Source organism: Poecilia formosa, unplaced genomic scaffold (assembly GCF_000485575.1).
Source record: "Poecilia formosa unplaced genomic scaffold, Poecilia_formosa-5.1.2 Scaffold69, whole genome shotgun sequence".
NCBI lineage: Eukaryota > Metazoa > Chordata > Actinopteri > Cyprinodontiformes > Poeciliidae > Poecilia > Poecilia formosa.
The window spans coordinates 260260-276179 of NW_006800008.1; the positions used below are offsets into that span (position 1 = coordinate 260260).

The 15920-nt window shown below is 38.4% G+C and overlaps 2 protein-coding genes and 1 long non-coding RNA gene across 5 annotated transcripts in view; 1 reads left to right on the forward strand and 2 right to left on the reverse strand.

Annotated features, from left to right (window-relative positions):
* LOC103140191 (rho GTPase-activating protein 8-like) overlaps positions 1-15920 on the reverse strand; it is a 138065-nt gene that overhangs the window by 53009 nt on the left and 69136 nt on the right. For all 3 annotated transcript variants that reach the window (XM_016673009.1, XM_016673008.1, XM_007555199.2), the window contains one exon: positions 3726-3816. In XM_016673009.1, coding sequence (XP_016528495.1) covers positions 3726-3816 — 91 coding nt within the window. The remainder of the gene's footprint in view (positions 1-3725; positions 3817-15920) is intronic.
* LOC103140192 (shaker-related potassium channel tsha2) lies at positions 60-10930 on the forward strand. Its single transcript, XM_007555200.2, has 3 exons — positions 60-718; positions 992-3954; positions 8692-10930. The coding sequence occupies exon 2, from the start codon at positions 1137-1139 to the stop codon at positions 2577-2579; it is 1443 nt and encodes a 480-aa protein (XP_007555262.1). The 5' UTR covers positions 60-718; positions 992-1136; the 3' UTR covers positions 2580-3954; positions 8692-10930.
* LOC107836594 (uncharacterized) lies at positions 12489-15245 on the reverse strand. Its single transcript, XR_001662528.1, has 2 exons — positions 12764-15245; positions 12489-12715 (listed from the first exon to the last, which is right to left on the reverse strand). It is a non-coding gene; the product is annotated as an uncharacterized LOC107836594 (long non-coding RNA).

Genomic DNA, 15920 nt, shown 5'->3' on the forward strand with positions numbered 1-15920 from the left:
GATAGATAGATAGATAGATAGATAGATAGATAGATAGATAAGAAGGGGAGGAAAGAAGGAAACTATTTACAGTGTGATTCTGAATAAAAACTGGAAAACACTTAAAGATACTACAGATTTATATTTATACATATTTATATTTATATATCCAGTAACATAAACTACACTAAAACTAAGTACACCACACAGTTCAGATTAAACTCTAACATGATGCATTCAAGTCTGACAACATGTGGAAAAGTTTAAGGGGTGTAAAAACTTTTGCAGTCGCAGTATCTGTATTAAAATGAACTTGATGCAGTTTGTGTCTCTGTTCCTGCTTCTGTTTGTTTCTTCATTTATTTTCTGAATGACTCCCTCCCTCCTCCCCTCCTCGGGGTCAATCCATGGGAAAAGAAAGTTTTCCTGCAGCCCTGAGAGAAATCCAGTTATTTTCGGACAACACGTCACCGGTTTTAGTTGCAGCCCAGAAACTTCTTTCCATCATCCAGCTCGCTTTCTTCCCTCTCTCTCTTTCCCTCTCTCTCTCTATGAACTTGTTGCACAGCTGTGTTGTTCCCCGTTCTCACGCACGGCGCCGCACGCCCGCAGCGGCGCACACATGAGCGGGCAGCTTGAGGAAACGTCAGCAGGTTTCGGCTCGCTGCGTGACATTGCGGTGCCCGTTTTCCTTTCAGCGAACGACTCAAGGATGGACGCGTGACGCACCGAGCCACAGGTATTCATTTAGCGGGGGATCGTTGAGGATTTCTGCGGGCATTTTTTGCATGAAATCTCTTCCATTTTTGGAGGTTTATTCCTCAAGATGCATGGTTATTTTTTGGAGCGCAAACAGCGACCCATGTGATAACCTTGAACCAACAGGTTCATTACGCACAACACTTTCCGTCGGAAAATACAGTTTTTTCTCAATTGTGACTCATTTATGGTCGTGAAATCAGATTAATCTCGAGCATATGTGCTTGCATGTGTGTTTTTATTTCCTCCTCAGTGAGGGAGCGTGCACACACGTCAGCTCGGGGAGGGCAAAGCCTGCTTAAAATGCAGCGAATGTGACAGCCGAGCCCACAGTCCAGACTACAGCAGCGCCTGGACGGGAAAGGTGAAGCGGGGCGGGGGCGGGGGGCACCAGCAGCATGACCGTGGTGCCCGGGGAGAACCTGGATGAGACGGTGGCACTGGCCGCGCTGTCCGCCCAGGATGTGTACGACCCGGAGCGAGCCGACAACCAGGAGTGCTGCGAGCGGGTGGTCATCAACATCTCCGGGCTGCGCTTCGAGACGCAGCTGAAGACCCTGGCCCAGTTCCCCGCCACTCTGTTGGGGGACCCGCGCAAAAGGATGCGCTTCTTCGACCCGCTCAGGAACGAGTACTTCTTTGACCGGAACCGACCCAGCTTCGATGCCATCCTGTACTACTACCAGTCCGGAGGACGGCTCCGGAGACCGGTCAATGTGCCGGTGGACATCTTCATGGAGGAGATCAAGTTCTACGAGCTGGGAGAGGAGGTGATCGAGAACTTTAAGGAGGATGAAGGGTTCATCAAGGAGGAGGAGCGGCCGCTGCCGGAGAACGAGTTCCAGCGGCAGGTCTGGCTCCTGTTCGAGTACCCCGAGAGCTCCGGACCCGCTCGGGGCATCGCCATCGTCTCCGTGCTGGTCATCCTCATCTCCATCGTTATCTTCTGCTTGGAGACCTTACCCGAGTTTAGGGAGGAGGCCCGGATCTTCGAGGGGATGATCCCGACAAACGGCACCGCGGGCGCAGAGCCGCCGAACCCGTTCACGGACCCGTTCTTCATCGTGGAGACGCTCTGCATCATCTGGTTCTCCTTCGAGCTGCTGGTCCGGTTCCTCGCCTGCCCCAGCAAGCCCGCCTTCTTCAAGAACATCATGAACACTATCGACATCGTGGCCATCATGCCCTACTTCATCACGCTGGGGCTGGAGCTGGCGGAGCACCAGGGCAACGGCCAGCAGGCCATGTCGCTGGCCATCCTGAGGGTCATCCGCCTGGTCCGGGTCTTCCGGATCTTCAAGCTCTCACGCCACTCCAAAGGGCTGCAGATCCTGGGGAAGACGCTGCAGGCCAGCATGCGGGAGCTGGGCCTCCTCATCTTCTTCCTCTTCATCGGGGTCATCCTCTTCTCCAGCGCCGTGTACTTCGCGGAAACCGACGACCCGGAGTCGGGCTTCAGCAGCATCCCGGACGCCTTCTGGTGGGCCGTGGTTTCCATGACAACGGTAGGCTACGGCGACATGTGTCCAGTGACCATCGGTGGGAAGATCGTGGGGTCCCTGTGCGCCATCGCCGGGGTCCTGACCATCGCGCTTCCGGTTCCGGTCATCGTCTCCAACTTCAACTACTTCTACCACCGGGAGACCGAGCACGAGGAGCAGTTCCAGTACACGCACGTGACCTGCGGGCAGCAGCAGGCTCCGTTCGGCGAGTTCAAGCGGAGCGACAGCCGGCCGTCGCTGTCCAAGTCCGACTACCCGGACAGCGAGGATGCGGACTCCGTCAAGTACACGAACTGCAGCCCGCACAAGGCGTACGGCGGGAAGCTGACGGACGTCTGAGGCTCCTTGTTTCCGCCAGCAAGGGGAATGTTTTCAGTTGGATCCCCTCTCCACTCCCGACACGGTCTTCCATCCAGCAGGACAACTGTTCAGCCTCTGTAGCACTTTACTGTCATTAGTGAGCAGCTTTAAGGTTTACATTCTTCTGACACGGGACCAAATTAAAACTCAGTTTAAAACTTAAAAAAAAAAAAGCCTGCGAGACAACACGCAGGGTTGGGGGGAACACAAAATAAGAAAACCCTCATTGAATTAAACACAACGAATCTGGCGTGAAGCTTTTTCCAATACAACAGCGCCATCGTGTGGTCAAAGCGGCTCACTGCGCCGCCGTGGCAGATGCAGTTTCCATGGCAACCTTCCAGACTTTTCTGTTGTTGTCTGGTGCAGGAGCAAAAAGTGAGGAGGCTCCAAACCACCATGTTGTGGAAGCATCCATGTTGTTAAAAAACCCACACACAAACTGAGACGCTCAGCAGATAATTACTAACGACAAGTTAAAAAATATAATTAAATACAGTAAAAATATTAGGATTATAAGTTTCAGCAGCAATTTAATACACTAAGTTCATTTTTAGATGTTTTAGAGCTCAACCTCGTCTATCGTGGATATAAATATGTTAAAAAAAGATAATTTAAAGAAAAATACATAGAGTAAGCAATCAAAATGAAAAATCAAGAATTAACAGAAAATACTAAATTATATTCATGCTTTATAGTTGTACAGTAGCACAAAAAAGGTTAAAATAGAAACATAAATTGTAATACGTAAATTAAAAAAAAAAAATTATTTATTTTAGGGGATTTTAAGATAAAATCCAAATCAAGAACTAGTTTAAACTATTAAATTTAATATATTTAAATGAGTTCAAGTCTGAAAAGATATCAAACTTTTCAACAAATCATTGCACTGCTAAATATTTTTGGTCCAAAAATAATAAGGAATAATAATTCAGTTTTAATGCACAAAAGAAAACAAGAATGAATGAAGAAAATAGGAAAGAAAACATCACAGGATTTTCCTTTAACTGAGTTTAGAAATAATAATAAAAAAAATCCCTAACTCAAATAGTTTTTCAAAAAGTATTTAAAATAAAAAGATCAGTCCCTTGCTTTCATAGAGATCCCTGCGGTTCTGACCCATATCTGATCCGAGCTGAAGGCCCCTCAGTGTTGGAGCTTCCTGGTCCTGCAGCACCTGGACACACCTGGACGGCGGGCGGAGCAGATGGAGCTGCTGGAGACAAAAACAGAGGATTTTTAACAAGCTGACGGAGTAAAACCCTTCACTGGAGTTTATCAGACTGATGGATGTTTGGAGGAAAAGTCTGACGGGTCTTCAGCTCAGACCAACGTTCAGTTCTGGTCCCACAAGGTGAGCCATCAAACTTTCTGTTGTCACTTCCTGTCTGACCAACATGTTGCACAAAACATTTTAATCAGTAAGCACATTTAGTCAAAGATTTAGTTAAGAAATCCAGATTCAGTTCCTTCATTTGGCCAGATGGGGGCAGTCCAAATTCATTTTGATCAGTTTATTTTAGTTCCTCCTGTTGTGTGAAGACAAAATGCAAACTTTTTCCATTATGATTGTTTCTTTGAATAAAGTAAAATTAAAACACAGAGAAAATAGAAGTTAAACCTGATATTGAGCAAGTTTCAAAGAGCCGTTTTAGGAGGGAAACAAAAACACAACTCCAGTCTAAAACATTAAGATCTAGCATAGAAATACTTCAAAATAAAGCAAAGCCACCACAGTTGGCTAGAGATTCGGAAGAAGCACAAATGAAGTTTGACACTCCAGTAAATCCATTAAAACATGAGAAAACAAGCCAGTAACGAACCAAATATAGAGCAGGATAATATTAACTGTTTATATGATGTTTTATTCACAGCTGAAAAAAGATTCATAGAACTGCATTCAGATTTAAAACCTGGACAAACAGAAACCTTCAAAGCTCCTGCTGATTGTTGTTGTACTACTGTCGGCCTGCAGGTGGCAGCAGAGGCTCTCAGCAGAGTTTTTTATTCTGTTTTAATGTGAACACTTTTTAAAGCCTTTTCACGCCTCTATATAACTTAGAATAATTTTCCAGAAACATCAGAAGACCTTAACAATCCAATGTAATAACATTATTCACACTAAACAGTGAAGTTGTTGCAGGAAATCACTAGAGTTGTGATTTATAATGCTCCGAGCTGTGACGTCTGTCCCTGTATCTGACCTCACGGCTCATTAAAAGTCATGCAGAAGTTTCAGAAGTTGGATCTGAATCTGCAGGATGATGGGAGGAAACAGGAGCCGATCAGGTGGAAGATCTCAGGCTCAAGTTAGACGGAGAGGAAATGAGGAAAAGGAGTAAAAGTGACAAAGACAGAAAGAAAAGGAGGACATCAGTCGGTCATGTTACGTAACGCAGCGTCTCCGTCCTGACAGCTGCAGACATGACAGCTCCAAGAAATATTAAACTAACTGCTTCAACCTGGAGGGATTACTGCAAACTTCTTCCTCATGTGAGCCAGAGCAGGCCGCTCTGCTCTGACAGGTGTCGTTAGTGTCCGTGTCCCCGCTGTCCCAAAGCCTCAAGGTCTCACCTGGAAAACCTCATGGAGTCCAGAGGAGACGATGCAGAGACAGACAAACACACGTCTCCACCTCCAGCTGATAGAATTCACCATCAGAAGCTTCTAAACCTGATTTCTACTGGAGCAAAATAAATACTTTTGTAAATAGATTCAGAAAAATCCCAACAGGGTTGATTCTGGTCTGGACCACATTATGAAGCAAATGTCTCATTAAAAAGCACAAATTAAACGGAAGAAAGCAACTGAAATCAACTGTTTAGTCCTAAATATAAAGCAAACCTGGGAAAAATTAGGAGAAACTAAAAAGTTCCAATAAAAAATTCAGAAGAATATCACATAAATATCCTGTATCAGGAAAAATAAAACCAAAAGACCAGAAAAAAGGAAGAAATGGCAGCAATTTAAAATAATAAAAACAGCTGAAATAAGAATCATTAAATTTATTGTAAAACACAAGAAAATTATTTAATTAAACAAAACTTAATTAAGCATTACACTGGTAAAATAAAACTAAAATGAATATAACAAAGAATTAGAAACATGAAGATATTAAAATAAATTTCCTTTGGCTTTACAATTTTTTTAATTCAACAATTTGAAATAGAGATCTAAAATATGGGGCAAAAACATTAACTGTTATTTATTTAATATAATTTACAGGAAAAACATTTCAATAGTAAATAAAATACAACTAAAAACAATCTAATTAAGTATTTTTTTTTAATAAATAAAACATTATTTGAAAACATTTTCTTTAGGATTTACCAAAAGCGGATTTTTTTAAAGCTGCATTTTTCTCAAGAACAGAAAAAAAAGAAAATTATTTAATGAAGTAAAAATTATCATTAAAATGTTTTTTAAAAGTGTTAAAACAGAGATATAAAGTACTATAAAAGTATTCAAAATTATTTAATGAAATATAATAAGAAATAGCAAATTTAAAAGAAAAATAACTTCTTAAATAATTTTTATTTGTTTTATGAAAAGAAAAAGCAACCATTTTTCTCAAAATCCTGAAAGCTTTCTTTGTAGCTGCTTTATTGCAGAACATTTACTTTTAAATAATGATGGTGCAAAGAAAAGCAGAGAAAAAATCTGTATTTTTATCACTTTTTAAAAAGGTTTTGAAAGACAAATCATAACAGTGAAATAAAACCAAACTGATCAAAAATCATTTTTCTTAATTTGTAAGAAAGTTCAAACTTTTATCCACTTTTAAGCTGCTAAAAATGTGATTTGTTCCAGTTTTTATTATAAACATTAAATAACTTTATCTTAACAAATGTATCACAAAAATAGACTATCTGGATAAATTGCTGCTTTATAAACTGTATACGTAACATCATTGCAATTTAAATGTTAATGATTATTTATTTCATATTTTAACTAAGCAAATTACAATGTTTGCTTAGATATCTATTAATCTATTTAAGGAAAAAAACAAAAGAAATGCAAAACGGTGCTCAACTATCTGTGCATCACCAAATTGTTTCAGTTTTCAGTCAAATTAAACTTTTCGTCGTCGTTTTTTCCTTCTGAGCCTCGTGGATTTATTCCAGAATAATTCAGAGTAAAATCAGAGAGCAGAGCGTTCAGCCTGTGTTTCATTCAGCCGCTGTTATTTAAAGGAGGCTTGATGAATTACAAACACGCAGGCTTAAACTGTCTGAGCAGCTGCTTAGCAACAGGATCACAATAACATGTTGTTTACATAAGCAGCTCCTGCAGGTACAGACTGAGTGCAGCGCCTCCTGCTGGCTGAAAAGTTTAGCGTTTTCTTTTTTACACCATGAATAAAATAAAAATTTAATGGAAATCAGAGGCAGGGGTCCATTTCCTGGTTTAGACAAATGATAGAATTCTATTCGTTGTCTATCTCCATGGCAACAGTGGAAGCTACAACCTGATTGGGCGGCTTTCAATGCTACTTTCACCATGTTGTTTTGCTGTAGCGACGAGAAAAGACTCTTTGAAAGAATCAATTAAAGGTCTTTATGAATCGATCAAAGAAAAATCGATTGAAATTGATTAGGAAATATTTTTAAAGATGGCCGACAAGAACTGGGTGAGTCTGAGCAACACGATGGAGGACGGCAGAGAGGCAACAAAGCTTGAGGGATGGAGGGATGAAGATTTAAACAGAACAGGAGAAGACAGAATGAATGAAAAGATTAAATAAAAGTCTAAAATTAACAATTAAAGAAGAAATGGGAACAAATAACCAAAAATTCAACAAAAAAAGGAAAACCAAAAAAATAGCAGCACAAATAAGGAGGGAACAGAGGTAAGACAGGAGGGAGGAAGGAGAAATGGTGGAAAGGAAGGAGGGAAAGACACAATGGAGGAAGAAAGAAAGAATAAAGGAAAGGAAGAAAAGAACATAATGGAGGAGAGAAGGAAGGAAAGAAAGAAAGGAAGACGGTTAAGGATTTAAGAGGAAAACTTTGAGGCATTAAGGACATAAAGAAGCATCAATAAAGGGAGGAGTGTGAATGTTGGTAAAACCTCAAAAATATCCACAATGACCAGAATATGAGGAGAAAATCTCCAAACGGTGAAACATCTGTGAGGCTCGTTGCGCTGCAGCGTGAGTGAGAATCAGTATCAATATGTGATTTGATGTAATGAGGAGAATCAATTCATCAGCTTCAGCTCAGATCGGCTGGATTCTTAGAGGAAAAGCTGCATGTCAGATCATGAGTCATTTCCCAGGGTAAATTTTTAATCAGTGAGTGAATTCAATAATTCAGCAGTTTGAGACGACAGTTTAACGGTCGACCCAATCAGGTTTTTCTGAATGTGAGAACAGGAAGTGAATTTTTCACTATTCCTCAGGTTATGACTGGATGTGGTGAGGAACTCAGACTTTTCTAAACTCTTTTCAGAAATCAACACCGTAGTCATTTGACTTCTGTGCACCATAATGTTATTACATTTGAGGAGTTCTGAGTTTTTTTTAATCTTAAATGCAAAATAGTTTTGTACAGTTTTGGTTTAGTTACTGCTCTAAATATGTTGGTGCCTTTTTTGAGTCTGTACTCTCCAGTTTATGACTAATCGATTACTAAATAAGTTGACGATTATTTTAAGAATCGATTAATCACGATTAATCCAGTTAGTAGTATCAGCTCTGCTGCTTCTCTTACCAATAACTGATATTTCCTGATATCATATGTTATATTTTCTTAGTTTCAACACCTTGTACAAGCTTTGACTGTTCATGCTAATTTATTGTGTATCACTGCATAAAAACTAATTTATTTTATTTTTGAGTTGTTTTGTTTATTATTATTAAAATGTGTGTTTTTTTCTCCTGATAGAAATGTCTTAGTCAATTGCCACCAATAACTTTTTTTGAAAGTGTTGTATTTTGAGAAGTTTAAAGTCCAAGTTGCAAAAACATAACTAAGAAAGTTGCTATGGAGACGTAGCGACCTTCAAATCTGCCTCATTTTGCTGCAGTTCTAATAAGATAAAATATTTGCAATTCTTTCATTAAATGATTCTCTTTCTTCCTCTTTTTCAGGGAAAGATTGATGAACCTCACTAACCCACTCCAGCTGCCACCATCCTCCTCATCCTCTCCTGCTTCCCTCCTCTGCTGAAGAAAAAAACAACAAAGCTTGGATTAAAAACAAAGACAAAACTTCACGGGAAACTCGGCTTACTCGGATTTTTACAGAGCACAGACTCTGAGGTACGACTCAAACGTTACTTGAATCATCAGCTTCATCCTGCGTATACTTAGATGTTGTTTGGGAGGTTTCTCCTGTTGCTGTAGAGAACAAGAACTTGTTGTTGCTGTCTGTATGTCGCATATCATATCCAAACCAAATCACGTTACTGCATGCTTGGAAAGTAGAGCATGTGAACAGAAGAAATGTGGGAACAACAACAGCTCGCAGATATGGAGACGTTATCCTGTCAGACAGATAACTTTAGTTTTTTAAAGTATCATACTGTATATGTTTTATACCAGGAGGTTGGCATGGTGAATTATTTTGTAGATTTTTAACATGTTTTTATTTTTTTTGCCTTGGTGAAAACAAAGCAGCTCCAGCAGGCAGCTCTGATGAACATGTCTGCACCAGTGGGAGGAAAAATGGGGATAAAAGTGTGAAAATGCATTAAATCCAGACATCCGATTATATCTGAATGTTCCTGTTTGGATCTCTGATCAGAATGCTGTATACCTGATTTATCACTACCTCAGTGTCAACTCACTGAAAACAGAAGCTTTAACACCTGAAGGACTGATTATTATCACCAACACCGCTCAAGTTATCTGAAATGTCCTCAATTTAATCTCTAAAATATACAAAGAACTAAACTATAAAGATGTTTTCACCTTGATATCAGGTAGAAAAGCACATTTAGAGAAACTAAATGAGCCTCAGATGTCCAGCCTGAATGAGAAAAGCAGCTTTTTTGAACATTGTTTTGTTTGATTTTGCATTTTCTGTTAGCTTAAAAGCCAATAAGGTTCTGCAGAGTGGCTCTGACTGTCTTAAACATTTAACAAGAAATCAGTCCAGCACAAATTTGAATTTGAAATATATCTGAAATTTGGGAAAATAAACAAACTGGGGAATTGTCACACAATTGCAATATTGGTCAAATTTGTTTGGATGAGCTGCAGGTGGAAACAAACCCCCAAGATGGCCGTGTTTTTCTTTGTGGTTCATTTTAGCTTCTTAACTTTTATTTCAAAATATTTGAGGTTTAAAAATATAAAAACAAAACGACTGACAGATTTATGTGTCAGTCATAAATGTTAACTATTTTCGGTTTCCCTCTGGAAAGAAGCTGGAGAAAATAAATAAAAATTAATTTGAGAAATATTGGATCTAAAATGCTGGGAGAATTTTAAGCTTTTGTAAATTGAATCACTGTTTCTCAGTATAATAATGAAAATCAGATTGTTACCAGGGATTGGATGTCACTGTTAACCCATCACAGTGATGCCAACATTTTGTTTTGGGTAAAAAGCCCATCCAGAAACTGTTGACCTCAAGAATCACAGAGTTACTAAATTTTGACGTTGCTGATTTACATCAGTGTATCATCAGCGTAGAAGATGTTCTGGTTTTACAAAATCAACATTAAGGGTTCCTATTTTAAAGAGCTTTGGATATCGCATCACATGAGGAGTTGCTATGGTAACTTTAACACAGAATGACGTCCATACTTTGACATCAAAGATAGGCTACACCATGGGGGGTCCTTGCAGGTTGTTGGAAATCTACTGGGATTTATTAAGAAACACTTTCACAGTTAAAATGTTATTATCATATTGGTAACATATTTCTGAAGTTGGGCATCTGAAACAGGGCGGGCCATGACGGTCTCATGCTGTGACCCAATCATGGCCGTACACAGCTCAGTTGTGTTAGCTTGTAGTGCCAACATGAGCATATGTGGTAAAATCAATGTGGAACAATCCTGCTGAACATGAGTGGTTCTGATCATCGTCTTGATGAGGTCTTTGGGATGTAGTGTGAAGCATTACCTATGTCAGGGTGTTTTAAGCGTGTACAAACTTTTACTGCAAGGCTGTGATGGCTTGTTGTCGTGATGTCAGTGTATCCTTGAAGCCCAAACATGGCTTGGCTATTGTCACGTGAAACAGAACTGGCAACAATGGCTTCATGTGAGGCTACATCCAAAATTACGGCGATGTAAAGATGGCGGAGAAGTGTGAATGGGAATCTGAGAAAGTTGTGCAAAGTCAGCCCAGGATGTGTAGCAATCATCAAGGTTTCCCCCAGAAAGCTTGGTAAGCCTGGTGGTTGTGGCGCTCGGCAGTCATAGTCAAGTTAGGCTGACAAGATAATGAAGAGCAAATTGAGGTCCTGGTCCAGAGCAAAGTAACCCTAAGGGAAGTGAACCAGCATCCAAACACGTTTAGACGCTGATTAATATCAAGGTTTGGTTGAAAAGTTGTTGGGATGATCAAATGGTTTTCCAGATTTTCTAAATTTGAGTTGTAGGAACGATAATTATACAACCATAAAAGTTACCCATAGACAGCAGCTTCCCTCCAGAGAATCAAACATCGTACAGAAAAATTTTAAACTTTATCAGATCTTTTTCTGTCAAAAATCTGAGCAATTGTCATGCAAAGTTTCAAAGCTGTGCAGAAATGTTATCACAAAGTTTTAATGGTAAATGTAGATTTATGTTAGCATGTTGTCTTCAGTTCTGGATGTAGGAATAGCGCCACCTGCAGCTCATCAGCGCAACTTTTCAAACTGCTAAAATCAAACAAATTCAGGAGCTTCTTATATAAACAGCTCTGGAAAAAATTAAGAGACCACTTAAAATGATCAGTTTCTCTGATTTTACTCTTTATAGGTCTATATCTGAATAAAATGAACATTGTTCTTTTTTTCTATGAACTACTGACAGCATGTCTCTGAAATTCCAAGCACAAATTTAGTATTTATTTGCAGAAAATGAGAAACGGTAAAAATAATGAAAAAGATGCAGTGCTTTCAGACCTAAAATACTGCAAAGAAAACAAGTTAATATTCATTTATAAACAAGAATGCTAATGTTTTAACTCAGAAAGAGATCAGAAATCAGTATTTGGTTGAACAACCAGCAGGTTTTGAGTGGGCTCTTCATTTTTCCAGAGCTGGATATTTGCTGAACTTTCTGGATTCATTTGGACTGAAAGGCACGTGCTGTGGGCTGAGACGGCAGACTGAACCCAAGCTCACGCTCTCGTGTTGAAGGTTTGGTGTATCGACAAACCTGCGTCACTGCAGCCCACATAAACACAGAAGTTCATCCACTCTGCAGCGTTCGCCGGCCGTCACTGCTTTTCTGATGCATGAAAACAGCTGAGGGACATTTCAGTTGGACCGAAGCTCTGATGAGCTCTGACTGATGATTAATGTGTTCTGCATTAAAAATGCGATGCTGCCCCTGCGCGTGCGGCAGCGTATCAATAATGACAGACAGCCGTGGTCGAACTGTTCATCCTGTTTCGTTTTTCAGCTGAAAACTGCAGGTTCATCACCGAGTCATTCTCATCCTCCAACAGGAAGAAGCAATAGATTCCTGCAATGTGGGAACTTTGAAGTGGAAGGAGTGTTTGCAAAACGCGTTACTATGATTTCCTCAGTTTTCTTTTTAATTCCATTTGTTGATGTTTATTTTTGTGATCTATTTTTGATAAAAATAAATCTTTAATTCTGATAAATCTCCATGTGTTTCACATGACAACACATGAATTTTCTGTTTTTTGTGTTTCATTTGGCATTGATGTTTTAATGAGTACGGCTGGATTTAAAATGGTTTCAGATTCGTTCGTTCTGCGGTTAGAAGAGTTTCACATTTGGCTGAAAACAAGGCAGAGAAATAGAAAGTAATTTATTCCCTTTAAAGGGAAAACTTCTTTTCACTAACTATTAAAAACTTTAAAATATTATAATTATGAAAGAAATTTTAACTGAACCAACACAAGAGATTACATTAAGTCATTTCAATGCAATAAATCAGCTCTTTTTCTCTAATTACATAGACTAACTGGAGAAAATGGTCACCTTTTACCTCTATGCGATTTAGTTTTTAAATTATCTGCTCAAAACGACTTAGAATAGTTTTGGAAATAGGAAAATCTATAAAAATCAACCAGGTTTTTATAAATGTGGAAAAGAAACTGTCCTCTAGACCCTTTACCATAAACTACCACCAAGAATTTGCGACTATTTTACATTTCTGAAGAGGAATCCTGGTTTTAATTCAGCCACAATGCAACAGGCAGGAGTTTATTTAATACCTAAAACGTTTTTAAACTTTTTAGCTCCACCAAACTTTTAAACCACATTGAATTTGACATCTCAGTTTCACAGGTTAACTTTTTTTAAATCAATGTCCATGAAGGCAATTTTAATGTGTAAATCATTTAATTAACAATCTAGTAAAAATCTTTATATGAAGCAGAACTGAAATTAAAAAAGGGTTTAAAGTGCTTCAATGAGCTGAAATTGAACCTTAAAAGCATTCCAAAATAAGATAAATTAATGAAATAGATAAAAATTAAATTATAAGAAGAAATATTTTATGGGTTAAGCATCTCAAATTTAACATTTAATTTAAGAATGAATATTTAATTGGTATATTGGTAATGACTTTCAGACGGTTTAGGGCTTAAATTGATGAAAAAGTTTTCAATTGTTCTTTTCAGTTTCCCTCCTCATCTGTGCTACATCTACTCTGATTATCTGACTAGCATAGCTTAGCCTAGCCTAGCGTAGCCTAGCCTATCCTAGCCTCGCCTAGCCTATCCTAGCCTAGCCTATCCTAGCCTAGCCTCTCCTAGCCTAGCCTATCCTATCCTAACCTAGTCTTGCCTAGCCTAGCCTGGCCTGTCACATGTAGGAATATCTGAACCATTCCCAGGCAGACTTCCACCATCTCTGACTGGTTTAGACCATAAAATGGATCTGGTTTGTGTTTGTTCATATATCGGTGAATTTTTTTTTTTGCCTTTCGATGACTGATCGCAGCGGTGCAACCTCCGATTTTTTAGCCACAACTTTGAGAAATTAGGTTGCATCTCTGACAGAACTGGTTGCAGTCTAGAGCCTTGGCAGTATATAAACTGACATTATGTCAGAATCTTAACTGATTGCCTGTTTAGTCTGCAGAGTATTTTACCAAAGTGTTGAGGATCATCAACATGTTTTCTGGTAAATGTCACAAAGGCTTCAAAGGAGGGCAATTACTTTTACCACATGGTCATGTTGGTCTGGATAGCATTTTCTCTTAAATAGGTAATAATTTTGCAATAATATCCCTTATTTACTCTATCCATTTTATCAAAACGGCATTTTATTTAAAATGAAGCTTAACCTCTGGATATAGAAATGCTCTGGTTTATTAAATGTAAAGAAAAATATGTTGAAGCAACCATAAAATTCAAGCATGAATGTTGAAACCAACATATCAGACGTAATTTAATTCACATTTACTGCGTCAGATATTGCTTGATGGGACTTTGGTGCATCCAATGCAAAATGGACGATTTTAAACTTCTTATTTAAACTGAGCTGCTCATTAAGTGGCCATTAATGCATAAGGTAAATTAGGTTTGTGAGTTTATTGTGTGGTTATGTAAAAACTCCCCTGATAAGAAACCAGCAGTGCTCCATATGCAATAACATAATGAAAATATCATCAGTAAATTTGTCTGGTTGTTTCTAACTGTGCATAAAACCTTTTTAGTGCCTTAATCAGAATCTGTTATGGTTTTTTTTTAATTTATCTCAAGTACTATAAATAAAAAAAGTGCATCATGTTAGCACTACAGTGATGCAACCAACTGGTTGAACATAGAAAAAATTTATCATCGATAAATGTTTGAATGTACAGTATTCAGTCTTCCTGTGTGACAAAGTAAAGAAAAATTAACCACAAATACTTCAGAACTTCACAGAGAAAATGACAGCTTAGGAAGATTTTCAGGATATCTGATGATTCTAATTAAACGTAACTTTTTATGTTTAATCGATCTGAATAAAAAAAGAAATAAAAACTGCCCATATGTTGGTTTTTAACAACAATGTTCTATCTAAATGTTAGACCCATGCAGGCATGAGTGTAACAACTTCAGTGTATTTTCATGTATTTAATGATGTTCTCATGCTTCGGTCCAATTAATGCAACAGAAAAAAATCGTACATATTAATATACATAACATATAACCTGTCTGCGAAATCTCAAATTGCGTCCTCTGTGTTTTGCTCTAATTATAGATGATATTTTTGTTAACCTGAGTGTCTGTGTATGTTTCTGTATGACAGCTATAATATTAAAAGAAAAACGGAGCGTTTCAAAAATGTAATAAATGTAAACGGCTTCAAACAAACTGTATTATGCACAACAGAGTCATTCTGAATCCTAGTTGTGACTATGTTCAATGTGGCCTTTACTTTCTCTTTCATGTAATGCAATGTTGTAAATGATTTGTATAATATGTTTATCAAAGTTACCAAGGCTTTATGTTTTTAAAAAATATGTTTAATAAATAAAACAACTGTGATAAATTGTAAAGCATCTAAGAGTTTATTCTCACTAAACAGTTTCCTAAAGTGCCTTCAGTGTTTTTTAATTTTGTAACTTTACAAGTTAATTGTGTAAAATGCTAAATTTAGCTTAAAAAGTACAAAGTATCATGTAGAAATGCAATTACATCATATGTTGCAATATCACATCCGTTATTATCCATTAGCCTGTAAGCTATTGGTCCTACTTAGCACCTTTTATTACGTGCTACCTTACAAACTATAAGTACCACCTGTTAGCTTGTTAGTACCCATTTGCTTTATTTTTTATCATGTTACCTTGCTAATTATTACTGTTAGCTCGTTAGCAATTAGTGACATGTAGAACCTGCTAGCTCGTTGCCAATTAGTGGCATGTAGCACCTGCTAGCTCGTTACCAATTAGTGACATGTAGCACCTGCTAGCTCGTTACCAATTAGTGGCATGTAGCACCTGCTAGCTCGTTACCAATTAGTGGCATGTAGCACCTGCTAGCTCGTTACCAATTAGTGACATGTAGCACCTGTTTGCCCGCACTAGCTTAAAAGCTACTTACACCACTTAACACTTCTTAAGATCGTCTATCTGGTTAGCTTTTTAGAGCCATTTTCTTCATGTTAACACTCATTAGCATGCTAACTATTGGTACTAAGTAGCACTTTTTATCATGTTCTACTTGGGTAATTATTAGTGCTACCTAGT